Source organism: Macaca nemestrina, chromosome 14 (genome assembly GCF_043159975.1).
Source record: "Macaca nemestrina isolate mMacNem1 chromosome 14, mMacNem.hap1, whole genome shotgun sequence".
In the NCBI taxonomy this organism is placed as follows: Eukaryota; Metazoa; Chordata; class Mammalia; order Primates; family Cercopithecidae; genus Macaca; species Macaca nemestrina.
Genome location: NC_092138.1, coordinates 36,103,830 through 36,131,655, shown reverse-complemented (window position 1 = coordinate 36,131,655; position 27,826 = coordinate 36,103,830). Strand labels below are relative to the sequence as shown.

At 39.0% G+C, this 27,826-nt stretch overlaps 1 protein-coding gene across 4 annotated transcripts in view; it reads right to left on the bottom strand.

The window, feature by feature from the left end:
* LOC105489144 (ubiquitin like with PHD and ring finger domains 2) overlaps positions 1-27,826 on the bottom strand; it is a 98,033-nt gene that overhangs the window by 14,589 nt on the left and 55,618 nt on the right. For all 4 annotated transcript variants that reach the window (XM_011753835.2, XM_011753837.3, XM_011753836.3 and 1 more), the window contains 5 exons: positions 16,842-16,951; positions 14,631-14,817; positions 10,667-10,790; positions 10,337-10,444; positions 5,484-5,588 (listed from right to left, as the gene is read on the bottom strand). In XM_011753835.2, coding sequence (XP_011752137.1) covers positions 5,484-5,588; positions 10,337-10,444; positions 10,667-10,790; positions 14,631-14,817; positions 16,842-16,951 — 634 coding nt within the window. The remainder of the gene's footprint in view (positions 1-5,483; positions 5,589-10,336; positions 10,445-10,666; positions 10,791-14,630; positions 14,818-16,841; positions 16,952-27,826) is intronic.

The window sequence follows — 27,826 nt, the reverse complement described above, 5'->3', positions numbered from 1 at the left end:
TCACTTTTTGTTAATCCAATATTAAGGTCTACATATTTTTTAAACAAGGTATTACGAAACTTAATCTTTAGTATGTATTCTATGAGAAGGAATTCTAATAAATACGTACATCTAGAACAGTTTAGAATACTTCTTAAACTGATCAAAACCAGTCTTCCACCCGGTATCTGGACAGACTCCACAATATTCATATTCATAACTCTGTCAACTTTTCAAGTTATTATGGGAGTGCCATAAAGAAAAAGTAATGGAAAGTAAGAGAGCATAATAAGACAAATGTAAGCTAAATAGTATTTAAAACATTTCTGATTATTCTTCAAGCAGCAAACATGGCTAAAATTTCGTACCTTTAATTCATTTGTACTTTAATCATTACATCAACAAAAACATTATATTACCACAAGGGAAAAAACTGTCAGACTGTAAGAGCTCAACCAATATTATTTCAGACTATTTTTCCTATGGAAAGGCCAGGCGCAATGGCTCATGCCTGTAATCCCAGCACTGTGGGAGGCCAAAGCAGAAGGCCTGCTTGAGCCCAGGAGTTCAAGACTAGCCTGGGTGACATAGCAAGCCCTTGTCTCTATTAAAAAATAAAATAATCAGCCTAAATTTGTTGCATCTTCTAGTCAATGATCCATTAAATTGTGCCTGGGAGGCAGTAGCCTAAACAAGTTCTAGTGCCTGGGAAGAGCTCACATAAAGCAGCTCTATCTACACAAGGGACACGGCACTGCCCTGAAGTAACTCAGTTCTTCAGTTATTCCCAATCTCTATTCTTCTCCCAAGGTGCTAAAGCAACTGCCTAAGACAAGCTAGATGCTCCTATTCTTGCCATCATCAAGATCAGGTGGAAGACCTTTATACCAAACTTCTCAGCCTCCTCCCTATAGGACTATCAGATAAATAATTCCAAAGCACAATGAAGACAAACATTCCCCAAACTCCTTTAATGATTTAATTCAAGGCTGTCTAGACCATAGCCTCAAAGTTTGCCAATACCTCTCATAATACCCTTTACATCTCTGCAAAACTGTACCACTGCTAGTATAACACACATCTACTACTGGGGGGTTAGGTGGTGTTAGGAAAAGCATTTTACATATAATTAATTCATTTAAACCTCACAGCAAGCCTTTAAGTACTATAAATCTGATTTTACAGATGAGGCGGAGGTTCAGTAAATCGCCTAAAATCACACAACTAGGAAGAGAGATGGCTCCACACCCAGGACACAAAACCAAACAGACTCTGGCTTCAGAGTCTTCTCCTGAACACTGAGCAAACTACTTCTCAAGACAACTGAGAGGATACAGATCATCTTTGTGGGTCCTCACTTCTCAAAAGAGGTCACCAAAATACAGGGCACTAAAACTGGCATTTGATTAATTCCTAAGTTACTAGGCTAAAATATTAACTCAGTTATCAGCAGGTACGTAAGAGTATTACATCCATTCAACCAGACTGAATAAAGACCACTGGCTTCATGAAATTTATACCAAATTCGAGAATTCAGGAAATGTTTTTCTTAAATGTGAAAAGCTTATTCAGGTTTCCTTTTCCTAATCCTATAGATATACTTGCCTACAATAGAATGATCAAAAAGTTGAAAATGCTTATAAAATATATAAACATCTCCAGATACATTTTAGCTGTCAATCAAGGCCTATATGTCACCTTAGTCCTAAAATTCTTCTTTACATCATTTAATAGACTTGACTATCTAAGACAACTAGCAGTTCACCAGTACTTATCTCCACAAATGTTTTAACGTTTGACCAGTAACTATATTCAAAAACATGGAAACAAGAAAATAAACTTCATATATTTAAGATAATATTCTTTTCTTTTTTTTAAAGACAGAGTCTCACTTTGTCATCCAGGCTGGAGTACAGTGATGTGATCTTGGCTCACCACAACCTCTGCTTCCTGGGTTCAAGTGATTCTCCTGCCTCAGCCTGCCGAGTAGCTGGGATTACAGGCATGCACCACCACGAATGGGTAATTTTTGTACTTTTAGTAGAGACGGGGTTTCATCATGTTAGCCAGACTGGTCTCGAAGTCTTGACCTCAAGTGATCAGCCCACCTCAGCCTCTGAAAGTGCTGAGATTACAGGCATGAGCTACTGTGACTCGCCCTATTTAAAGTAATATTCTGCTACAGAGAATATAACTAACATTTCAGTCCGTGCTATGTGCAAAGGGCTACATAAATTATCTCATTTAATGTAATCATCTTCCCGACATAAAATACTACTATTTCTTCTTTTTACCGATGGGGAAACTGAGTTACCAGAGTTAAATAATTTGGCCCAAGTTTCAAATACAACAAATGTCAGAGACCAGATCAAATACAATTGCCCAGACACTAAAAACAATTGTTAGACTACATTTCTAGTTATTTATAAAGCCTTTAAAAAATTCCAAACGCTGACTGTATTAAACTATATAACATCTTTTGTATTTCTGACAAATACATAAAGATATAGCTTCAAAATATGCATGCTAAAGAAGTATGCAAAGGATGAACCTAAATATTTCCATTTTCATTTACTTTGCCATGTTAATGTAAATTGCACTGCCAAATCTGCCTTTCAGAAAGACAGCAAGTTTTTCTATTTCTGTCTGAAAACATACTATATTTTGTGTTCTCTGTAACTACTCGAATTAATTCATCTTTATAACAATCCATGAAAGCAAGTAAATACCTGAAGACCACATATCCGATAAACAGTTAAAAAAAAAAAAAAAAAAAACCCCAACAGAAAAAGACCAAAAAACCTGAAGAGCTATACTACTAAAGAGGCTACACAGATGGCAAATAAGCAAATGAATGACGTCCTACAATAAGCTACCACTACACACCTCTCAGAATGGGAAAAAAAACAAAAAACAAAAACAAACAAAAAAACCCAGCAACAACAGTGAATGCTGGTGAGATGCAGAGAACCTGGATCACTCATATATTGCCAATAGGAATGTAAAATGGTACAGTCACTGGAGAAAACAGTCTGGCAGTTTCTTTAAACAATTAAACATGCAACTGCCACATGTGGCCCCGGAATTGCACTTCTGGGGCATTCATCCCAGAGAAATAAAGACTTATGTTTACAAAAAACCTGTTCACAAATACTTACTGTAGCTTTATCTGTAATAGCTAAAAACTCAAAAGAACCCAGCTGTTCTTCCACAAGTAAATGATTAAATGAACTGTGGTACATCCACACCACGGACTAGTACTCAGCAATAAAAAGGAATGAACTATTGATACATGCCACAATCTCCAGAGAATCATGCTGAGTAGAAAAAGCCAGTCCTAAAGGTTAATATATGATATACCACATAATTTCATTTACAAAAATTCTTGAAGTGACAAAATTGCAGGAATAAAGAAATGAGGCTGGGAGCAGTGGCTCACGCCTGTAATCCCAACACTCTGGGAGGCTGAGGTTGGCAGATCACCAAGGTCAGGAGTTTGAGACCAGCCTGGCTAACACGGTGAAACCCCATCTCTACCAAAAATACAAAAATTAGTCAGGCATGGTGGTGCATGCCTGTAGCCCAGCTACTTGGAAAGCTGAGACAGGAGAATCACTCGAACCTGGGAGGCAGAGGTTGCAGTGAGCCGCTGTACTATAGCCTGGGCAACAGAGTGAGACTCTGTCTCAAAACAAAAACAAAAACAAACAAAAAGGCTCAGCACGGTAGCTCATGCCTGTAATCCCAGCACTTTGGGAAGCCGAGGTGGGCAGATCACCTGAGGCTAGGAGTTCGAGATCAGCCTGGCCAATATGGAGAAATCCCATCCCTACTAAAATACAAAAATTAACTGGGTGCCTGTAATTCCAGCTATTCAGGAGGCTGGTTGTAGTGAGCCGAGATGACGCCATTGAACTCCAGGCTGGGCGCCAAAAGCAAGATTCCATCTCAAAAAAAAAGAGAAAAGATTAGTGGTTGTCAGAGGTTAAGAAGCAGTAGGGGGCTATGTCTGATAGTGTAGCTATAAAAGGGCAACACAACAATGGAAATTGTGATAATATAAATGTTCGGCCCCTGACTGTACAGTGTCAATATCCTGGTTCTGATACTTTATTATATAGTTTGGCAAGATGTCACCATTGTGAGAAACTGGGTAAAGGGCACAGGATCCCCTTCCCACCTTTTTTTTTTTTTTTTAAAGGAGACAGGGTCTCGCTCTCTGTTGCCTAGGCTGGAGTGCTGCAAGGGCATGATCATGGCTCACTACAGCCTCGACCTCCTGGGCTCAAGCAATCCTCCTGCCTCAGCCTCCTGAGTAGCTGGGACTACATGCATATGCCATCACACTCACCTAATTTCTATATTTTTTGGTAGAGACAGGGCTTTGCCATGTTGCCCAGGGCTGGTCTTGAACTCCTGAGCTCAAGAGATTCACTCACTTCACCCTCTCAAAGTGCTGGGATTACAGGTATGAGCCACTGTACTCAGCCCTCTGTATTGTTTCTAATGCTACATGTGAATCTACAATTAACTCAAAATAATAAGTTAATTTTTAAAAATAAGCTCTATAGATCTAACACTGGAACCAGTTTTTATTTTTTTAAAAGAGAAAACTTAAAGAAGAAGGACAAAAAAAAGCTCTATAGAGGATGGGCACCGTGGCTCACGCCTATAATCCCAGCAGTTTGGGAGGCCAAGGTGGGCAGATCATCTGAGGTAACGAGTTCAAGACCAACCTGGTCAACAAGGCAAAACCCCATCTCTACTAAAAATACAAAAATTGGCCAGGTGTGGTGGCTCACGCCTGTAATCCCAACACTTTGGGAGGCCGAGGCAGGAGGATCACCTGAGGTCAGGAGTTCGAGACCAGCCTGGCCAACGTGGTGAAACCCCATTTCTACTAAAAATACAAGAATTAGCCAGGTGAGGTGGTGCATGCTTGTAATCTCAGCTAGTCAGGAGGCTGAGGCAAGAGAATCACTTGAACCCGGGAAGAAGAGATTGCAGTGAGCCGAGACTGTACCATTACACTCCAGCCTGGGTGACAAGAGCAAAACTTCGTCTCAAAAAATAAAACATAAAAATACAAAAATTAGCCAGGTGTGATGGTAGATGCCTGAAATCTCACATACTTGGGAGGCTGAGGCAGGAAAATCACTTGAATCCAAAGGCAGAGGTTGCAGGGAGTTGAGATTGCACCACTGCACTCCAGCCCAGGTGATAGAGCGAGACTCTCTCTCAAAAAAAAAAAAAGGACTAAAAGCTCTATCAAGAATGTGAGTGTTTTCCTTATAACATAATAACAACACATATAAGTCAAATCAGTACATGTAAAGAATAAACACTGTCAAATGATTTACTTTCTAACATGTATAAAACTGATTACTTCAACAAAAAACTGTGCTAAAAAGACACAGCAGTATTTGATGTATCCTAGGCAAAGCTATTGTATTTTACAAATGATCAAGGCAGGTACTAATGAGTAAGGTTGTATAATGACTTACGACTTCATCCGCAAATCCACCAGCCAGGACAAGAGAATAAGCCCCATCATTACTTCGACCATGAATTCCACCAACATGGGGTCTGTGAACACCTGCTTCGCTCACCTATAAAACAATTGAAGAGTCTCAAAATACCTCTGAACAGTTAGTTAAGATACATTTACAAAATGCTTTCATATATATTATTGGTACCTAAAGAACGAAGTTCTCACAGAGTTCTATCTTTTGCTCTCTCATTTTAAATCTCCTCAAACATATCCTTTGGGTTTTGAGAATTCTAAAACTGATTGGGTAGAATTCTGAGTTGCACAATAACTAGTAAACAATCATCTTCTGTCTATTGGAACTTCCAGTTCAACTCAGCTAAAAGAGAACTATCAGCAGTCTGTATCGTTTCTCTCTTATTTCTAGTCTTGGATAGTGGCTCTGTTGCCTGCCTAGTTTGTGAAGTCAAAAATGCAGGAGTTATTTTTTAGCTCCATTCTTCTCCCTTATTCCTCAAACCCTTTTGGTTACAAGGATTGCTGATTTTACCTCCTAAATTTCTCAAATCCATCTACCTTTACTTCCACTGTTCAATATTAGTTTGAGTCTCAGTTTAAGTCATGAATGTTTACAACAGATCCTTTTTTACTGCCTCTAGTTTTGCTTCTTCAAACCCATCCTATCTATCACAAACTGGATGATTCTTTTAAAAACAATTCTGCTTTTGACATTAAGTGGTCACATAGTATTAAACCCAAGTCAACATGATTTATTACCCTCTCTAAATATGGCTCCCATCTATTTTTCCTAGCCTTATCTACAGCTTCACCTTCAAGGAACATATATGCCTGAGCCAAAACTGCTGAATGTTACCCAAACATGCTATCCATTTCTACTTTACTCATTTCTACTTCAATGGCTGACTGCTTTTCCCCTCGTATCTTCATTCCTGCCTCACTGAAACAAGTACCACTTCTTGGTGAACTTCAAATTCCCTGAGAAAGGTATTGTAGTTCATCTGTTTGTCATACAATTGGGTCTTTAAAAAATTTTTTTGGTAGAGACAGGGGTCTCACCATGTTGCCCAGGCTGGTCTTGAACTCCTGGGCTCAAGCAATCCTCTTGCCTCAGCCTAACAGTGTTGGGATTACAGGCATTAGCCATCATGCCTGGCCAATACAATTTTCTTAGTAGAGTAAAAGAAGCTGAAATTCAAGCTTGCACAAGAATTTGGGGTGGCGGGGAAGGCACTTTAGAAGCTTTTAGAAGCCAACAAGAAGTTGATAGCAACAGAACCTGGAAAGGTTTTGGCTTTTGAAATACCTCAGCAAAAGGGACCATTTGATTGCACCACCTCATCAACCCTGGCAAAAATAATCTGTTTTTCCTAAATCTTCCCTTCTTTCTAAATAGCAAATCCATCTCACTAGTTGCTCAGGAAAACAACCTCATAGTCATCTTAGACTATATAAGGAGGCTTTCGGAGTTTAGAAAATAAATATGTGACAGACAGGTATATGAAAAAAAAGCAAATAAAAAATAAGGTGATTAGAAATACACAAAGTGTATTTTAACTATATTTACAGTATTATATTCTATTTGTATACAATATTTTATTGTATTTATAGATCCAAAGTCATAATAACCTAAACTTTGAATACCGGTTCAACCGAAATTATAATACAACTATTGCAAAGATAAGAGAACACAGACAGTATTAAACTAAATGTTTCATCTTCCACAGAAAAAAGTTAATATGGCCGGGCATGGTGGCTCACACCTGTAATCCCAGCATTTTGGGAGGCCAAGGCAGGTGGATCATCTGATGTTGGGAGTTTGAGACCAGCCTGACCAACATATGGAAACCATGTCTCTACTAAAAATACAAAATGAGTTGGGCGTAGTGGCATATGCCTGTAATCCCAGCTACTTGGGAGGCTGAGGCAGGAGAATTGCTTGAACCCGGGAGGCTGAGGTTGTGGTGAGCCGAGATTGTGCCATTGCACTCCAGCCTGGGCAACAACAGCAAAACTCCGTCTCAAAAAAAAGAAAGAAAGAAAGAATTGATGAATTTTTTTAAAAAAGTATAAACACATTATTTATTAATAGAAATAAGAAGGTAGGGCCAGGCACAGTGACTCACACCTGTAATCCCAGTACTTTGGGAAGCTGAGGCAGGAGGGATTGACCCCAGAGACTCAAGATCAGTCTGGGCAACATGGTGAAACCCCGACTCAAAAAAAAACCCACAAAAATCAGCTGGGTGTGGTGGCGTGTGCCTGTAGTCCCAGCTACTCTGGTGGCTCAGACTAGAGGACGGCTTGAGCCCAGGAGTGGGTTGTGATTACGGCACTACAGCCAGGGACTGGGGAGGGGCGGGGGGGCGGGTGGAGGGGAGAGGGGGAGGAGGAGGAGGAGCAGCAGGAGGAGGAGCAGCAGCTGCCACCGCCAAGCCTATAATCCCAGTGCTTTGGGAGGCCAAGGCTGGAGCACTGCTTTAGGCCAGGAGTCTGAGACTAGGCTGGGCAACATAGCATGACCCTGTCTCTACCAAAAAACAAAACAAAACAAAACACAGCCAGGCATGGTGGTATACGTCTTTACATCTTTAGTCTTATCTAGGTGGAATGATCACCTGAACCCAGAAGTTTGAAGTTACAATGAGCTGCAATTGCTACTGCACTCCAGCCTGGGTGATAGAGCAAGGCCCTGTCAAGACAGAAAGAAAGGAAGGAGGGAGGGAGGGAGGGAGAGAAAGAAAGGAAGGAGGGAGGGAGGGAGGGAGGGAGGGAAGGAAAGGAAGGAAAGGAAGGAAAGGAAGGAAAGGAAGGAAGGAAGGAAGGAAGAAAGGAAGAAAGAAAAAAAGAAAGAAAGAGAAAGAAAGAAAAAAGAAAGAAAAAGAAAGAAAAAGAAAAAAGAAAGAAAGAAAGAAGGTAAATGCATAGGAGACAACTAAAATTTTTATGTGGCTGCCTCTGAGAAACAGAAAATAATGATTAAGCTGGGCGCAGTGGCTCACACCTGTAATCTCAGCACTTTGGGAGGCTGAGACGGGTGGATCACCTGAGGTTGGGAGTTCGAGACCAGCCTGACCAACATGAAGCAATCCTGCCTCTACTAAAAATACAAAATTAGCCAGGTGTGGTGGTGCATGCTTGTAATCCCAGCTACTTGGGAGGCAGAGGTTGTGGTGAGCCAAGATTGTGCCATTGCACTCCAGTCTGGGCAACAAGAGTGAAATTCTGTCTCCCAAAAAAAAAAAAAAAAAAAAAAAAAAAGTGAAAAGTAGGGCATGTTTTTAAAATATAAATTATTTACTAGTATTTAATATATACATAGCTTTTTAAGTCATCTTTATGTATTACAGTTGGCCCACAGGTTCCACATCTGCCAATTAAAGAGAGTAGAAAATATCTGGGGAAAAAAATAGATGGTTGTGTCTGTACTGAATCTGTCCAGACTTTTTCTTGCCATGATTCCCCAAACAATACAGTGTAACAACTATTTACACAGCATTTACGCTGTATCAGGTATTAATAAAAAAGTATACAGGAGGATGTGCATAGGTTATATGAAAATACTGCACCACTGTATAAAGGATTTTTTTTTTTTTTTTTTTGAGACAGAGTCTCGCTCTGTCACCCAGGCTGGAGCGCAGTGGCATAATCTTGGCTCATTGCAACCTCGGCCTCCTGGGTTCAAGCAATTCTTCCGTCTCAGTCTCCCGAATAGCTGGGATTATAGGCGCTCGCCACCACATCTGTCTGATTTCTGTATTTTCAGTAGAGATGGGTCTCACCATGTTGGCGAGGCTGGTTTCGAACTCCTGGCCTCAAGTGATCTGGCTTCTGTGGCCTCCCAAAGTGCTGGGATTACAGGTGTGAGCCACCACACAAACCTGAGCTTGTGTGCAATTTGAGCATCCACAGACTTTGGTGTCTATGAGGGATCTTGGAACCAATCCCCACAGATACCAAGGGATAAGTATATGTTATCTAAATTTTATAATTATATTAAAGGTCTGAGTACCAGGGCCATTCAGTATAAAACTTAAAGCCAGGCCAGGCGTGGTGGCTCACGCCTGTAATCCCAGCACTTTGGGAGGCCAAGGCGGGTGGATCACGAGGTCAGGAGATTGAGACCATCCTGGCTAACACGGTGAAACCCCGTCTCTACTAAAAGTACAAAAAAATCAGACAGGCATGGTGGCGGGTGCCTGTAGTCCCAGCTATTCGGGAAGCTGAGGCAGGAAAATGGTGTGAACCCGGGAGCAGAGCTTGCAGTGAGCCAAGATCACACCACTGCACTACAGCCTAGGCAACACAGCGAGACTCCATCTCAAAAAAAAAAAAAAAAAAAAAAAAAAAAATTAAAGCCACGCTTAATTAATGTTCAGAATCCTAGGTGTAATTGGAAATGGGAAATTATTTTATTCTCGGATTAGCTGGCACTTCCTCACCCAATGTCTTAGCATTTGTTCAGGAGGATAAATCCCAAAGACAACACCTGAAACAAGCTTAGAGTTCATCGACATTCAATGAGAAATTGCTACACCATTTAAGTTTAATATTTCAAATGCTAAATTTTTGCAAGAAAGGCTGTTTAGAAAGCTTAACAATTAATGGTTACTACCATAACTATAACAGAACAGTAAAAACAAAGTGATGAAAATGCATAGCTAATGCCCAATTCTGTGATGTATGTTCCTTTGTTAACCTCCAGGAAGAGTATACCCATCCTAAAATAAAATCTTTCATTCTAACAAGTCAATGTCACGTGTTAGGGTCACTTACAATCAACAGACATTAACATTGCTATAATCTGATAGCCAATTTTCCCTTTTCAACTAAGCCAATGTTAAAACATACCTGAACTCTAAATCTCCAAGTTGATCCAACAGGAATACCAGGAATAGGTCCATAATGATTAGAAGGGACAATAGTACATTCTCTCGTACGACCAACACAAGCCATTCCCTACAAGTCACAAAACAAACTTTGAGAAATTCATTGTTAGATTTTAATGAAAGCCCTTAATTCTGAGATGTGAGTAAAACAGGAACCCAACTGTTTATGTAATTTAAGTACCACTGATATTAACAAATAATGATATTGTTTAATCTTTTATACCATTACTACTACTGGTATCAAAACATTATATACTATAATTGCTACTGGGAAGAGGAATTTCTTCTTTACCCTGCCCCAGTCTCTCCGGCTTTCAGTACTAGCTGATGGCATCTTTGCTTTCTTTTTACTCATCTTGAGTCTTTCACCAGCCTTTACAACTTCACTGGAATCAGTTTTACAGGAAGGACAATACCTTTAAAAGAAAAAAAGAACGAAGACATTTTCACAATGCCATATTAAGGCTAGTAACAGAATATTAGCCTTCCTAGGTAAGAGCAAGTTTTAAGATGTATTATTTGGTATACATTACAGAGCTTTAACTGGCATTAAAATACTAAACTTTTCAAAATATTTACATGGTTAGGCTGGCTTTTAAAATATCCTTGTCATTCCTTTAGATAACTTATAAATCCTCAAATTCAGTTAAAAACTCAAAGCTATGAGATTCAGAATGATACCATGAACTCTAAACTTTTCACTAACCCTGAGAATAGAAATTTGAAGTTCCTGTCATTAAAACAAAAGTAGCTAGATCTTCCTAGAACATTCAACTGTGTAACAGATACATCTCCCCATCTAAACTGGTTATTAGAATTCCCAGAAGAAAATGGTAGTTTATATAACAAGTATACATGACTTCAAGGATGTTTGTTTATATTAACCTTATCGTTAGCTTCATTTTAATTCCTTGTGCTTGTTTGTCCTTAGCCTATTTGTAATTGATTACCCTACTATAACTTGTATTTCATAAACTACCTTGAATCTTTTCTAAAAAGCAAGGTATATGTCTACAGAATAAGATGAGGCTATTCTTACATCACCAAAAAAAGGAAACTTTAGGAATACCCTAACAAAGATCTAATGGCCACCGCCCAATTAATCTCAAATTTCTTTGCCCATACTTTCTATTTCACAATTATCTATTCTATGTAGCTTTTAGAAGAAAGAATACTATGCCCACAAGTCAATCCAATTATGAGATACTTTGTTGAACACTATAGGAGACAAAAATTTACATAATTCAATCCCTGATCCTGAGCAAATTAAGTTTGAGAAGGCACTAAATACTATGAATTAAAGTCCTTTCTAGTTGGAAAATCAGGAAGGCTTCCAAAAATAAACTGTCCTAAAGAAAAGCTGTATTTTATCCAATGGGCTCATCTTTATAACTAACTTTATTAAAGATTCTGTGATTTAAAGCAAGTATTATCTGTTTGATGAGAAAATCAGTGCACAGGTTAAATATCCAGACAACATGATTTGGAGAAGCAGAAAAGATTTAAGATTAAGGAGTTCCAGGTGAAGTGAAAGACCTTGATACTAATGTAGAGATATGCTCCAGAGTAATACAAGACACTCTTCTAATTATATCATCCTAAAGTCATCTCTGGGATTGATTCACTCCTTCAACAGGTTTGTTCAGAACCTCCTATGTGCAAGGCACTATTTTGGTGCTGGGGTTAAAAACGTTTGTACATAGTAGTTAAGGAAAACCAGTACATACAAGGAAAGAATTCCAGAAAGTGTTAAGTGGAAATACATCAGGGTTATGTGTTAAGAGTGACTAGAAATGATATGCTTCTTACAGTAGATAACCCAAGAAAAGCATTCCCGGCAAAGAAACAGTTAAGTGCAAAGGTCCTGAGGCACAAAAAGAAATGGTATGCTTTGAGGAAGATAAAGGTGCATAGAGACCAAGGTTAGTAAGTAAACAGGCTAGTGATAAGCAACCGAAGTTAGAGAGTAGACATGGGCCAGGTCATAAATGGTAAGGGCTTAGATTTTTATTCTAAGTGAAACAGGAAGACATTAGAGCGTTTCAAACAGACAAATGATCTAATTCAGGCCTTTTTAAGCTCACTCTGCTGCTATGGGAGAAAGGATAGCACATGAAGCAAAGAGACTAGTTAGATATCTGTTACAGAAGTTCAAGGAAGAGATAGTTGTTTGGGCTGAGAGATGAGAATGAAGAAACATTAAGAACTGTCAAAATCTATTGATGTAGAGTATGTGAAAGAACAAAAGAACTGAGGATGAAGTTTAGCTTTTTGGCATAAAATGATTAGTTTTTGGCATAAAATGAAGTTTAGCTTTTTGGCATAAAATGATTAGTTCTATTTAATGAAGACTAGGGGAGGAGCAGGATTTTAGGGAGTTTGTGGAAATCAAGAACTCCATCTGGACTAATTTTGTGATGCCAGTCCACTAAGCAATTGCACATAGGAATATAAAGCTCAGGGGGAATTAGAAATGAAGACATAAATTCAGAACTATTAGCTTCGTATTTAACATCTCATAATTGGATGAGATCATCTAGGGAACAAGCATAGTTCCCTAGCATAGAAAAGAAGTGGATAGTGCTTTGGGGGTTAGGGTGGGGGCCTCTGAAATCTGGTAGGTGAAGGGAACCCAGTAAGAGACTAAGAAGGAAAGGCCAGTGAAGTAGGTAGAAAAATGGGATTATATGATCTCAGATCTATAAAACAGAGTAACCAGCTAAGCAGTTGAGTAAGGAATGAGAACTGACCTTTAGGTGTAGACATAAAAAGTGTCTGTGAACCTGACATAAGCAGATACAGTGGAAAGAAAGCTAGACTGGAGTGCAGAAGTATGAACAGGAGAGGAAATTGAAACAATTAGTAGAGATAGCTCTTGAGAATCTTTGCCATGAAAGAAGCAGAGAATGGGGTAGACAGCTGGTGGAGAAATGGGATCAAGGGAGGTTTGTGTGTATTTTGAAAATTCAAGAGATTCTAGAATGCTAATGAGAACGATCTGGTAATGGTAACTTGGGAGAGGGATTAACTGAAGAAGTGAAGTTTCTGGAAAGACTATGGAACTGTAAGAGCAGGTGAAAGAGTTTGTATTTTAGAAAAGCAGAAATATGTCATCCACTGAACAAGGAGGAAGGAAAATATGAGATTTCAGAAGAAACAGTTATTAGTGATGGTAAAATTCAGAGTGTGATCATATAAGGTAGTAGTAGGAGGTAAAAGGAAGAAGATACATCCTTTCCCCCTTTCTCTCACCTCTACAGCCTCTGTCATAATACAGCAACAGCCTTCCCAACAGGTTAGGGAGAGATCAAAAGGAACAATCTATTTTTCACAGATACCAATTACCCCTTGTGACATCAGTTATTTCTGACTCAGTCGTCCTTAAAAATGCTCAACAGTAGCAATATGGCACAGAGTTTAAAAAGAAAAACCCTCCTCAACATGGTATTAAAAGGATTAACTTTGGACACATTTTTCCCAGTCTCTTTTCTGATAACTTCTTTTTGTAGTTATCACTATGCCATAAGAGAAGAACAGATTTTGGCAAGTATAACTGGAATCTTCTTCGATGTATCAACATCACAGGATCAAATACAGTAATCATATAAACTGCTTTGTTAGTGTTTAGTAAATGCTAAGTACTATTATAGACCATAACAAGGATATCTAGCATGGTTGGGGGTAGAGGACCATCCATAAAGGATAACCAGAGGAAGTCACATTTAACTGAAAAGCTGAAGGATTAGTATCATCTTGAAGTTAAGCAAAGAGGATAATGCTTCCAAGATAAAAATATGGCAAGTGTGACAACCTGGAAAAGAACATGGCTTACTTAAGGAGTTGAAAGATATTTAATCTGGCTAGAGTGTAGAGTATTTGGGGAAATGAAAGAGGAAAGTGGTAAGAGATACAGGCTGGAGAAGCAACTAAATATCACACTAAATATCACTCCTGTAAGGCAACATAAACCCTCTGAAGCAACGAAGCAACACAATCAGATTTGCGTTTTTGAATGAACCCAGACTCTATTATCAGAGAAGAAACTGAAGGGATTAAAAAATGGAGCAAGTGATGGTTCAGAAGTTGTTACAGTAATTGAATAAAGCTATGAATGCTAAGTAACCCCTGGTCATAACATTTTAAGCACTTTTATATTATGTATCTTTAGAAATCTACTTTTGGTGGTTCAAATACATATTTCATGTTTAATTATTTACATAGCAAGAACAACAACAACAAAAACCTGATAATCATACCAGTATTCCTCTTCTGGGACTTTATCCAAAGGTGGATTCAGACAGTAAATATGATAAGCCACATTACATTCATCACACAGAAGCTGCATGTTGGGTTCATGTTTCCCACCACATACACGACAGGAGCAAGAATGGCATTTCTTATCTGGGTCTCCACCACACAGGTCACATTCAGGGTCATTTCGCCCTATTAAGAACAAAATTATAGCAAGCCTAGTCTTAAAACATTTTTTGTATCTATGAACCGCATAAAGAAAAGTCTGTGGAAACAGCATTATTTTTTATTTTTTTATTTTTTTTGAGATGGAGTTTTGCTCTTGTTGCCCAGGCTGGAGTGCAATAGCGTGATCTTGGCTCACTGCAACCTCTGCCTCCCAGGTTCCAGTGATTCTCCCGCCTCAGGCTCCCAAGTAGCTGGGATTAGAGGCAGGCGCCACCATGCCTGGCTTTTTTATTTTTTAGCAGAGATGAGGTTTCTCCATATTGGCCAGACTGGTCTCAAACTCTTGACCCCTCAGGTGATTTGCCCACCTTGGCCTCCCAAAGTGCTGGCACCCGGCCAGCATACAGCTTTTTTTTTTTTGAGACGGAGTCTCACTCTGTCACCCAAGCTGGAGTGCAGTGGCCGGATCTCAGCTCACTGCAAGCTCCGCCTCCCAGGTTTATGCCATTCTCCTGCCTCAGCCTCCCGAGTAGCTGGGACTACAGGCACCCGCCACCTCGCTCGGCTAGTTTTTTGTACTTTTTAGTAGAGACGGGGTTTCACCGCATTAGCCAGGATGGTCTCGATCTCCTGACCTCGTGATCCGCCCGTCTCGGCCTCCCAAAGTGCTGGGACTACAGGCTTGAGCCACCGTGTCCAGCCAGCATACAGCTTTTCTAATGAAAAGAAAGGAACCAAAAAGAATAATCAAGTGTGAGGCTTTAAAAATAAATGCCTGAGGCCAGGCGTGGGTCATGAGGTCAGGAGTTCGAGAACCTGGCCAACACAGTGAAACCCCATTCCTACTAAAATTACAAAAATTAGCTGGGCTTGGTGGCAGGAACTTGTAATCCCAGCTACTAGAGGCTAAGGCAGGAGAATCGCTTTAACCTGAGAGGCAGAGGTTGCAGTGAGCCAAGATCATGCCATTTTATTCCAGCCTGGGAGACAAGAGCAAAACTGTCTCGAAACAAAAAACAAAAAACAAACAAACAAAAGCCCCACCATGAATGAAAAGACCTAGAATCTAATTCTATCTCTGTTACCAAATGTTTGATATCAAGCAAGAAAAATCTGTAAAATGAAGAGGTACAGCTGCATTCTAACCTTCTAATGTTTATATAAGCCTCATTTATTACCTCCCAGAAATTCAAGGCTCAATCAGCACTATAATTCTAAGACTTCACTTGTGTAAAAATAAATCTCATTATTAAAAACTAAACGTGGGTGGCTAACAAAATTACAGAAACAGGCTTTTTCTTTGGACAGAATCTATAACAGAGGAAACAACAGGAAATCCATCAACAGATAAAAAGACAATGCGGTATATACATATACAACAAAATATTATTCTGCCATAAAAATAATAGAAACCTTTCATTTACAACATGGATGAAACTCGAGAACATTATGTTAAGTGAAAGAAGCCAAGTACAAAAGGACAAATGTGACATGTTCTCTTTCATATGTGGGAGCCAAAAAAAATTGATCTTGTGCAGGTAAAGAATAGAATGATGATGGTTATTAGAGGCTGGGAAGGGAAGTGGGGCAGGGGATAAAGAAGGGTTGGCTATAAGGTGCAAAGATACAGTTAGAAAGAATCACTAAAAGAACAGATTTGGAATGTTACCAACACACACAAAAAATGATAAATGTTTGAGGTGATGAATATCCCAATTTCCCAGATTTGATCATTACACATTGTATGCCTGTATCAAAATATCACATATACTCTTTAAATAACTACAACTATTATATATCCATAATATTTTTAAAATAAAGAATAGCAATAAAATACCAAGATAATACATTTCTTCAAAAATAACATTTTATCATTTGGGAAAAATTCATTACAACAAAATGAATCTTAGATCAAAACTGTTGTCTTGAAAATAAATTTGTATGGTCTACACTTTTATACTTCCTTCCAAGTTATTCACTGACCAGTACAAATAAAGTTCAATAATGTACAACACATACAGTCTAAGCCCAAAAACAAAAATCCATACTTAAAAACTTTCCATCTGCAAACGAAAGAGGATGGGCTCCAGGTTTCTCAATCTTGAAGATTTCATCTACAGATATTATCTTGCAATCATTTAATGTTCCTTCAGAACCCCTGTTTAAAAAAGGAAGAAAGGTTAACTTCTGCCAGCAAAATCTAAGGTATATAAACAAATAACAACTAAAAGTCAGTTTGGAATCTCACTGAAATCTGCCTATCTATAAACTGAGATTAGAGCTATTCCAATCATTCTGAACTATTGTTTTCAATAGTAGGAAAAGTCCATAGTGATTAGTTAACATAATATGAGAAAAAAAAATACAGGCTTCATTAGTTTATCCGGTAAGAAGTAGCTATCTTGTAAATTTAAAGACTGGGTAAAATGGTATTCTGTCAATTACAATGGAAGATTTAAATAATTTCCTGTTACATCTGTGTAATATTAAACCTTTCTATCAAGAAATAAGGTATGTTTTCTGTTAGTTTTGTCCTTTGGTAGAATTTTAACATTTCTTTTATGTAAGCAATATATTTTCATATACTTTTGTGAACATGTAATTACATGGGATAATTCTGTAGAATTTATTTTAAAAATCTAAAAAAAAAAAATTTCCAATAAATAAAATTTCTAGGCAAAAATAAGATACCCTTTTCATAAAGTCTTTCATACTAAACCATACTTGTCAGACTCAATTCATATTTGTTTGTATACACTTCTTCAAAGTTTCCTACATGGGTGTGGATTTGTACATTTCTCCATTTATTTATTTGTTTGTTTATATTATTTATTGAGATGGAGTCTCGCTCTGTCACCTGGCTGGTGGTGCAATCTCGGCTCACTGTAGCCTCCAACTCCTGTGTTCAGGCAATTCTCCTGCCTCAGCCTTCCAAGTAGCTGGGACTACAGGCCTGCACCACCATACTCGGCTAATTTTTTTATTTTTAGTAGAGACAGGGTTTCACCATGTTGGCTGGGCTCATCTCCAACTCCTGACCTCAGCTGATCTGCCCACCTCGGCCTCCCGAAGTGCTGGTATTACAGGCATGAGTCACCACGCCCGGCCTATTTCTCCTTTTAATCTGTTGGCTTTTGCTTTATTAGGTATAGATTTAAGAAGGCTACATCTTATTGAGTAGCTTATCTCTAATACTGCATTCTGAATCAAAAGTTTACTTTCTTTTGGTTAGCACTTGCTTGAAGACTTTTTCCATCCTTCCACCTTTTTTTAAAAAACTTTCAATGTCAAATATATACAAATGCAGAAAACTCCATAAATGCATAGCTTTGAACCAATTATCAATATACACATCCTTTGTGACCACCAACAATGACAGAAGACAGAGGAATATCAACTGCCTCAGAAACCCTTACCTTGTCCCCTCACAATGACAACTTCGTGTCTTTCCAAGAGTTATATTTACCTTAATTTTTTTCATCATGTCACTTGTCTACCTCCCTAAAACAGTTTTGCCTGTGTTTGAAAAGTTTCTAATCTATAAATCCACATGCCATCTCTTTCCTCCTTGAAATCTGTTAACAATTCCAACCATTTGTCCTAAAGTGTTTCTCACAGTCTTGATTTTTGATATTTGCATTCCCAAAGTATGGTTCAAACAGTTTTTCCTGTCATTCATATTTCTTGTACATTGGTAGTTGATCTGGAGTGTAGGTCAAAAATCTTTAAATAAAGTTTTATTAGAACTTAGTTATGCCATTTGATTTTTGTATTATCTATGGCTGGTTTCATGCTGTAACAACAGAGTTGAGTAGTTGTGACAGATCATCTGGCCCCCAAGTTAAACTATTTACTATCTGGCTCTTTACAGAAAAAAAAATATTGCCAACTCCTGGGCTAAAGACTCAGTCTCAATCAGATTTAGGCTCATTTTCTTGGTAAGATAATTTCATAGGTCTATTTCCATCAGGAAGCACCTAGTTATTTGTCTCTTTTCCTCTCATAATGGCAGCTACTAATGCTCAATGCCTACATTAATTCATTGGGGATTAGAAAATGTTGATATTCCCATTCTATCATTCCCTTCTCATCTCATTTACTTGGCACAATTTTATAGAGAAATGACCTCATTAACTAGTTGGTGACCCAGTAGTATAGCTCATATAACAAAGATAAAATGCTGATTCAGCAGTTTTAAAAATAAATCATTCTCTATCAACTTCCATGGTGACAAGTTTTTTTTGTGTTACTATAAACTCATGGATTTAAATATATTTGGTATGTCTCAACCAACTGTATTTTTCTTATCAATGTTCAAAACTGTCTCATCTTTGACCAGTGGGAGCTTCCAGTTGACTCTCAAATCCTTCTGACAAGAACTTAGCAGACTTTGTGGGATTCCTTATTTGCATGACAAGATATTCCGGGTTCATCTTGCACATTTTCTGCCCCCAGCGAGGAGTTTCTTTCAGTGGGAAAGGTATTTTGAGACCATAGTTAGGCACTAGGAAAGCTTACTGCAACTGGGTTGATTACTGTTTGTAGCCTATAAATTTTAAACATACACATTAATATACACACTCAAACACAGAACATCTCATGAGTTCATACTAACAATTTGTATTCAAATTCAGGGCTAAAGGATATTTACTTTATTAAAAAATTATGTATCTTTGTTTCTTTTTCCCCCAACCAGAAAAATTCTAGTTCTTAAGGATACCAGAATTAGAACACTACAAATACTCCTTTGCTTTATCCCACATTACATGCAAGACATTGTTGCCAGCTGTCAATTACTGAAAATAGTTTAAATTTTTTGCATATATTCCTTCCATTTTTTAGTTATAATGTAGCTGTGTCAGGTCATAAAGCCAGTACATACTACACTTTCTCCTTTAAGTTCAATTAGTCCTGGTTCTAAATGCAGAAATATTTTAAATATTGAGCACAACTCTTTATTTCAAATTATCTTCAGTTATCTCGATTGTTTGAACCTAGTTCTCCTGAATATTCCTTAGGAAGGCTTCATCAGAACAATACTCCCGCAGTTCTTTAAAGTTAATGACAGTTTGTCTATAGCTGTTATACTAAAGGCTACTTTGGCTAGACTTAAAATCCTTGGCTCTCCTTGACTCATGCTTTTCTGGAATGTTTTCCTTGTTAAGTATGTTATACTGTTCCTTACTTTCTCACTCTAACTTCACATAAAATTTAACATCAATCCTTTCCTTTTGCTTATTTTCATCAATTTCCTGAACCCTTTAAAGGGTCTAACTTTACTTTTTGCTAGCAGTCATAGATCACACTTTTTATTATTATTATTATTATACTTTTAAGTTCTAGGGTACATGTACACAACATGCAGGTTTGTTACATATGTATACATATGCCATGTTGGTGAGCTGCACCCATTAACTCGTCATTTACATTAGGTATATCTCCTAAATGCTATCCCTCCCTTCTTCCCCCTCGTGACAATAGGCCCCGGTGTGTGATGTTCCCCTTCCTGTGTCCAAGTGATCTCATTCCCACCTGTGAGTGAAAACATGCAGTGTTTGGTTTTCTGTTCTTGCGATAGTTTGCTGAGAATGATGGTTTCCAGCTGCATCCATGTCCCTACAAAGGACACAAACTCATCCTTTTTTATGGCTGCATAGTATTCCATGTTGCATATGTGCCACATTTTCTTAATCCAGTCTGTCACTGATGGACATTTGGGTTGATTCCAAGTCTTTGCTATTGTGAATAGCGCTGCAATAAACATACGTGTGCATGTGTCTTTATAGCAGCATGATTTACAATCCCAGTGATGGGATGGCTGGGTCAAATGGTATTTCTAGTTCTAGATCCTTGAGGAATCACCACACTGTCTTCCACAACAGTTGAACTAGTTTACAGTCCCACCAATAGTGTGAAAGTGTTCCTATTTCTCCACATCCTCTCCAGCACCTGTTGTTTCCTGACTTTTTAATGATGGCCATTCTAACTGGTGTGAGATGGTATCTCATTGTGGTTTTGATTTGCATTTCTCTGATGGCGGGTGATGATGAGCATTTTTTCATGTGTCTGTTGGCTGCACAGATGTCTTCTTTTGAGAAGTGTCTGTTCATATCCTTTGCCCACTTTTTGATGGGGTTGTATTTTTCTTTGTTGTAAGTTTGTTTGAGTTCTTTGTAGGTTCTGGATATTAGCCCTTTGTCAGATGAGTAGATTGCAAACATTTTCTCCCATTCTGTAGGTTGCCTATTCACTCTGATGGTAGTTTCTTTTGCTATGCAGAAGCTCTTTAGTTTAATTAGATCCCATTTGTCAATTTTGGCTTTTGTTGCCATTGCTTTTGGTGTTTTAGACATGAAGTCCTTGCCCATGCCTATGTCCTGAATGGTATTACCTAGGTTTTCTTCGAGGGTTTTTATGGTATTAGGTCTAACATTTAAGTCTCTAATCCATCTTGAATTAATTTTCATATAAGGAGTAAGGAAAGGATCCAGTTTCGGCTTTCTACTTATGGCTAGCCATTTACTAAATAGAGATTCCTTTCCCCATTTCTTGTTTTTTGTCAGGGTTGTCAAAGATCAGATGGCTATAGATGTGTGGTATTATTTCTGAGGGCTCTGTTCTGTTCCATTGGTCTAGATCTCTGTTTTGGTACCAGTACCATGCTGTTTTGGTTACTGTAGCCTGGTAGTATAGTTTGAAGTCAGGTAGCGTGATGTCTCCAGCTTTGTTCTTTTGGCTTAGGATTGTCTTGGCAATGCGGGCTCTTTTTTGGTTCCATATGAACTTGAAAGCAGTTTTTTCCAATTCTGTGAAGAAAGTCATTGGTAGCTTAATGGGGATGGCATTGAATCTATAAATTACTTTGGGCAGTATGGCCATTTTCACAATATTGATTCTTCCTATCCATGAGCATGGTATGTTCCTTCATTTGTTTGTGTCGTCTTTTATTTCACTGAGCAGTGGTTTGTAGTTCTCACTGAAGAGGTCCTTCACATCCCTTGTAAGCTGGATTCCTAGCTATTTTATTCTCTTTGAAGCAATTGTGAATGGGTGTTCATTCATGATTTGGCTGTCTGTTATTGGTGTATAAGAATGCTTGTGATTTTTGCACATTAATTTTGTATCCTGAGACTTTGCTGAAGTTGCTTATCAGCTTAAGGAGATTTTGGGCTGAGACAATGGGGTTTTCGAAATATACAATCATGTCATCTGCAAACAGGGACAATTTGACTTCCTCTTTTCCTAACTGAATACCCTTTCTTTCTTTCTTCTGCCTGATTGTCCTGGCCAGAACTTCCAACACTGTGTTGAATAGGAGTGATGAGAGAGGGCATCCCTGTCTTGTGCCAGTTTTCAAAGGGAATGCTTCCAGTTTTTGCCCATTCAGTATGATATTGGCTGTGGCTTTGTCATAAGTAACTCTTATTATTTTGAGATATGTTCCATCAATACCAAATTTATTGGAAGTTTTTAGCAAGAAGGGCTGTTGAATTTTGTCAAAGGCCTTTTTGTCAAATGCCTTTTCTGCATCTATTCAGATAATCATGTGGTTTTTGTCTTTGGTTCTGTTTATATGCTGGATGATGTTTATTGATTTGCATATGCTGAACCAGCCTTGCATCCCAGGGATGAAGCCCACTTGATCATGGTGGATAAGCTTTTTGATGTGCCGCTGGATTTGGTTTGCCAGTATTTTACTGAGGACTTTTGCATCGATGTTCATCAGGGATATTGGTCTAAAATTCTCTTTTTTTGCTGTGTCTCTGCCAGGTTTTGGTATCAGGATGATGTTGGCCTCATAAAATGAGTTAGGGAGGATTCCCTCTTTTTCTATTGATTGGAAGAAGTTTCAGAAGGAATGGTACCAGCTCCTCCTTGTACCTCTGGTAGAATTTGGCTGTGAATCCGTCTGGTCCTGGACTTCTTTTGGTTGGTAGGCTATTAATTATTGCCTCAATTTCAGAGCCTGTTATTGGTCTATTCAGGGATTCAACTTCTTCCTGGTTTAGTCTTGGGAGAGTGTAAGTGTCCAGGAATTTGTCCATTTCTTCTAGGTTTTCTAGTTTATTTGCGTAGAGGTGTTTATAGTATTGTCTGATGGTAGTTTGTATTTCTGTGGGGTCGGTGGTGATACCCCTTTGTCATTTTTTTATTGAGTCTATTTGATTCTTCTCTCTTCTTTATTAGCTTAGCTAGCGGTCTATCAATTTTGTTGATCTTTTCAAAAAACCGGCTCCTGGATTCATTGATTTTTTGGAGGGTTTTTTGTGTCTCTATCTCCTTCAGTTCTACTCTGATCTTAGTTATTTCTTGCCTTCTGCCAGCTTTTGAATGTGTTTGCTCTTGCTTCTCTAGTTCTTTTGTGATGTTAGGGTGTCAATTTTAGATCTTTCCTGCTTTCTCTTGTGGGCATTTAGTGTTATAAATTTCCCTCTACACATTGCTTTAAATGTGTCCCAGAGATTCTGGTATGTTGTATCTTTGTTCTCATTGGTTTCAAAGAACATCTTTATTTCTGCCTTCATTTTGTTATGTACCCAGTAGTCATTCTGGAGCAGGTTGTTCAGTTTCCATGTAGTTGAGTGGTTTTGAGTGAGTTTCTTAGTCCTGAGTTCTAGTTTGATTGCACTGTGGTCTGAGAAACAGTTTGTTTTAATTTCTATTCTTTTACATTTGCTGAGGAGTGCTTTACTTCCAACTATGTGGTCAATTTTGGAATAAGTGCAATGTGGTACTGAGAAGAATGTATATTCTGTTGATTTGGGGTGGAGAGTTCTGTAGATGTCTACTAGGTCCACTTGGTGCAGAGTTGAGTTCAATTCCTGGATATCCTTGTTAACTTTGTCTCATTGATCTGTCTAATGTTGACAGTGGGGTGTTGAAGTCTCCCATTATTATTGTATGGGAGTCTAAGTCTCTTTGTAAGTCTCTAAGGACTTGCTTTATGAAGCTGGTGCTCCTGTATTGGGTACATATATATTTAGGATAGTTAGCTCTTTTTGTTGAATTGATCCCTTTACCATTATGTAATGGCCCTTATTTGTCTCTTTTGATCTTTGTTGGTTTAAAGTCTGTTTTATCAGGGACTATGATTGCAACCCCTGCATTTTTTTTGTTTTCCATTTGCTTGGTAGATTTTCCTCCATCCCTTTATTTTGAGCCTGTGTGTGTCTCTGCCTGTGAGATGGGTCTCCTGAATATAGCACACTGATGGGACTTGACTCTTTATCCAATTTGCCAGTCTATGTCTTTTAATTGGAGCATTTAGTCCATTTACATTTAAGGTTAATATTGTTATATGTGAACTTGATCCTGTCATTATGATATTAGCTGGTTATTTTGCTCACTAGTTGATGCAGTTTCTTCCTAGCATCGATGGTCTTTACATTTTGGCATGTTTTTGCAATGGCTGGTACCTGTTGTTCCTTTCCATGTTTAGTGTTTCCTTCAGGATCTCTTGTAGGGCAGGCCTGGTGGTGACAAAATGTCTCAGCATTTGCTTGTCTGTAAAGGATTTTATTTCTCCTTCATTTATTAAACTTAGTTTGGCTGGATATAAAATTCTGGGTTTAAAATTCTTTTCTTTAAGAATGTTGAATATTGGCCCCCACTCTCTTCTGGCTTGGAGAGTTTCTGCCGAGAGATGTGCTGTTAGTCTGATGGGATTCCCTTTGCGTGTAACCCGACCTTTCTCTCTGGCTGCCCTTAACATTTTTTCCTTCATTTCAACTTTGGTGAATCTGACAATTATGTGTCTTGGAGTTGCTCTTCTCGAGGAGTATCTTTGTGGTGTTCTCTGTATTTCCTGAATTTGAATGCTGGCCTGCCTTGCTAGATTGGGGAAGTTCTTCTGGATAATATCCTGCAGAGTGTTTTCCAACTTGGTTCCATTCTCCCCGTCACTTTCAGGCACACCAATCAGACGTAGATTTGGTCTTTTCACATAATCCCATATTTCTTCAAGGCTTTGTTCATTTCTTTTTACTCTTTTTTCTCTAAACTTCTCTTCTCACTGCATTTCATTCATTTGATCTTCAATCGCTGATACTCTTTCTTCCAGTTGATCCAGTTGGTTACTGAAGCTTGTGCATTTGCCACCTAGTTCTCGTGTCATGGTTTTCATCTCTATCAGTTCATTTATGGACTTCTCTGCATTGTTTATTCTTCCATTCTTTTTTCAAGGTTTTTAGTTTCTTTGCACTGGGTATGTAGTTCCTCCTTTAGCTCTGAGAAGTTTGATCGACTGAAGCCTTCTTCTCTCAACTTGTCGAAGTCATTCTCTGACCAGCTTTGTTCCAATGCTGGCAATGAGCTGCGTTCCTTTGGAGGGGAGATGCGCTCTGATTTTTTGAATTTCCAGCTTTTCTGCACTGCTTTTTCCCCATCTTTGTGGTTTTATCTGCCTTTGGTCTTTGATGATGTGACGTACTGCTGATGGAGTTTTGGTGTGCGTGTCCTTTCTGTTAGTTTTTCTTCTAACAGTCAGGCCCCTCAGCTGCAGGTCTGTTGGAGTTTGCTTGAGGTCCACTCCAGACCCTGTCTGCCTGGGTATCAGCAGCGGAGGCTGCAGAAGACAGAATATTGCTGAACAGCAAGTGTTACCGTCTGATTCTTGCTCTGGAAACTTTGCCTCAGAGGAATACCCAGCCGTGCAAGGTGTGAGGTGTCAGTCTGCACCTAGTGGGGGATGTCTCCCAGTTAGGCTACTCAAGGGTCAGGGACCCACTTGAACACGCAGTCTGTCTGTTCTCAGATCTCAAACTCCGTGCTGGGACAACCACTGCTCTCTTCAAAGCTGTCAGAAAGGGACATTTACATCTGCAGAGGTTTCTGCTGCTTTTTGTTTAGCTATGCCCTGTCCCCAGAGGTGGAGTCTACAGAGGCAGGTAGGCCTCCTTGTGCTGCGGTGGGCTCCACCCAGTTCGAGCTTCCCGGTGGCTTTGTTTACCTACTTAAGCCTCAGCAATGGCAGGTGCCCCACCCCCAGCCTCGCTGCCTTGCAGTTAGATGTCAGATTGCTGTGGTAGCAAGGAGGGAGGCTCTGTGGGCGTGGGACCCTCCCGGCCAGGTGTGGGATATAATCTCCTGGTGTGCCATTTGCTAAAGCGCAGTACTTGGTAAAGCGCAGTATCAGGGTGGGAGTTACCCGATTTTCCAGGTGTTGTGTCTCGGTTTCCCTTGGCTAGGAAAAGGAATTCCCTTCCTCCTTTCGCTTCCCAGGTGAGGCAATGCCTCGCCCTGCTTCAGCTCTCGCTGGTTGGGCTGCATCTACTCACCAGCACTGTCCGACACGCCCCAGTGAGATGAACCCAGTACCTCAGTTGAAAATGCAGAAATCACCATCTTCTGTGTTGCTCACGCTGGGAGCTGGAGGCTGGAGCTGTTCCTATTTGGCCATTTTGGGCGCCCCCCACCAAATTACACATTTCTTGGATAAACAGTCAAAATTCTGGAGGCTAAAATCTAATCTGATAGAAGGCCAATCAGTGGCAGTCTGGGACCAATTCTACAGATGGTAGCGGTAACTGTAATGGGACCCAAGGGAACTTTTTTGGGGGTGATGAAAACATTCTGTGTTTTGATTAGTGGTGACATGTGTATATCCATCTGTCAGTGTTCACTATATTTAAGATACACTTAAGGTAAGTACACATTACTGAATGTAAGTTATACCTCAAAAACAATTTTAAAAAGACAGCATGGAAGCTTACTTACTGAAATCTTTCGGCTGTATTCTCCTCCCCTATTTCTAACCGGACCCCTTTTTCCTTTGTCTCTATTCTCCTCATCCTACTTAGTGTGGATCCTATTCCCACCAGTTTCTTCTCAATATGGAGCTTTAGTCCTGGAATGGAGTTTTAGCTGACCAATTTAAAGAGTTTAAAGAGTACTCTAGTCCCTTCAGATCTTACTGCAAACTGCTTGTACTTAATCATACTGGGGTGGGTCAGGAATCTGGGAGTAGCTTAGCTGGATAGTTCTGGGTTCAGATCTTTCATGAGACTGCAGTTAAGCCATTGGCCAGGGGTGCAGTCTCATGTAAAGGCTCTACTCAGGGAAAATAAAAAAGCTGCCTGAATAGCCTCATCACATGCAGCTGGCTTCCCTCAGAGGAAGTGATCCAAGAGGGTACACCCAAAATGGAGGCTGGTATCTTTTTAAAACCTCATCTTGAAGTGCCATAGCATCACTTACACCATATTCTACTGGTCACAAAGAGTCACCCTAGTAAAATATGGCTGAAAACCACATGAGGGTGAGTATTAGTAAGCAGGAATCATTGGGGGTTACCTTAAAAGATGGCTACCATAGCTGCTATTTTCAAATTAGTTTGCTGAACTAATTCATTATTTGGAATTCTTGGGCGCAACACACATTTCTCTTGCATAGCCACTGATACTACACAGGTCTTGAAACTTTCCACTGTTTATCCCACCAGCTATTTTGGGGCTTATGATACCATACCATCCTGTTTCATTGTAGATGTTGTTCATGAGTTTGTGAATTAGATAATTTAGTAATATTTTGTTCTATATTACCAGCACATTTAAGGAGATCTGAAAAGTCTTTGCTATTGACATCTTCTTATAATCCCAACTATCCATCTCTTTTCAACTTCTGTGGCTTTATATTTAAGGAGTCTTTCTTAAGAGTAGTATGTGGATTTTTTATTTTAATCTACTTTGTTGATCGTTGTCTTGAAATGCTTTACTCACACACAGTTAATATAATGGCTGATACAGCTGTGTTTGTTTCTGCCATTTTACTGTATGTTTTCTACTTATCTGCTTCTTTTAGTCACAATTGCCTTCTTTTGGATTAGACTAATATTTATTTTTTCATTTTCAGTGTATTAATTTGTTAAAAATCTTTTATTTTTAGTAGTTGCACTAGAGATTGGGCTGTGCAAACCTGATATAATCTACTTTAAATTTTACTTTCACTACTTCCCCAATGATGCCAGAATCTCAGAACTTCATTTATCAACCCCATCTTCTGCATTACTGTTGTCAGGCATTTTTTCTATGTATTT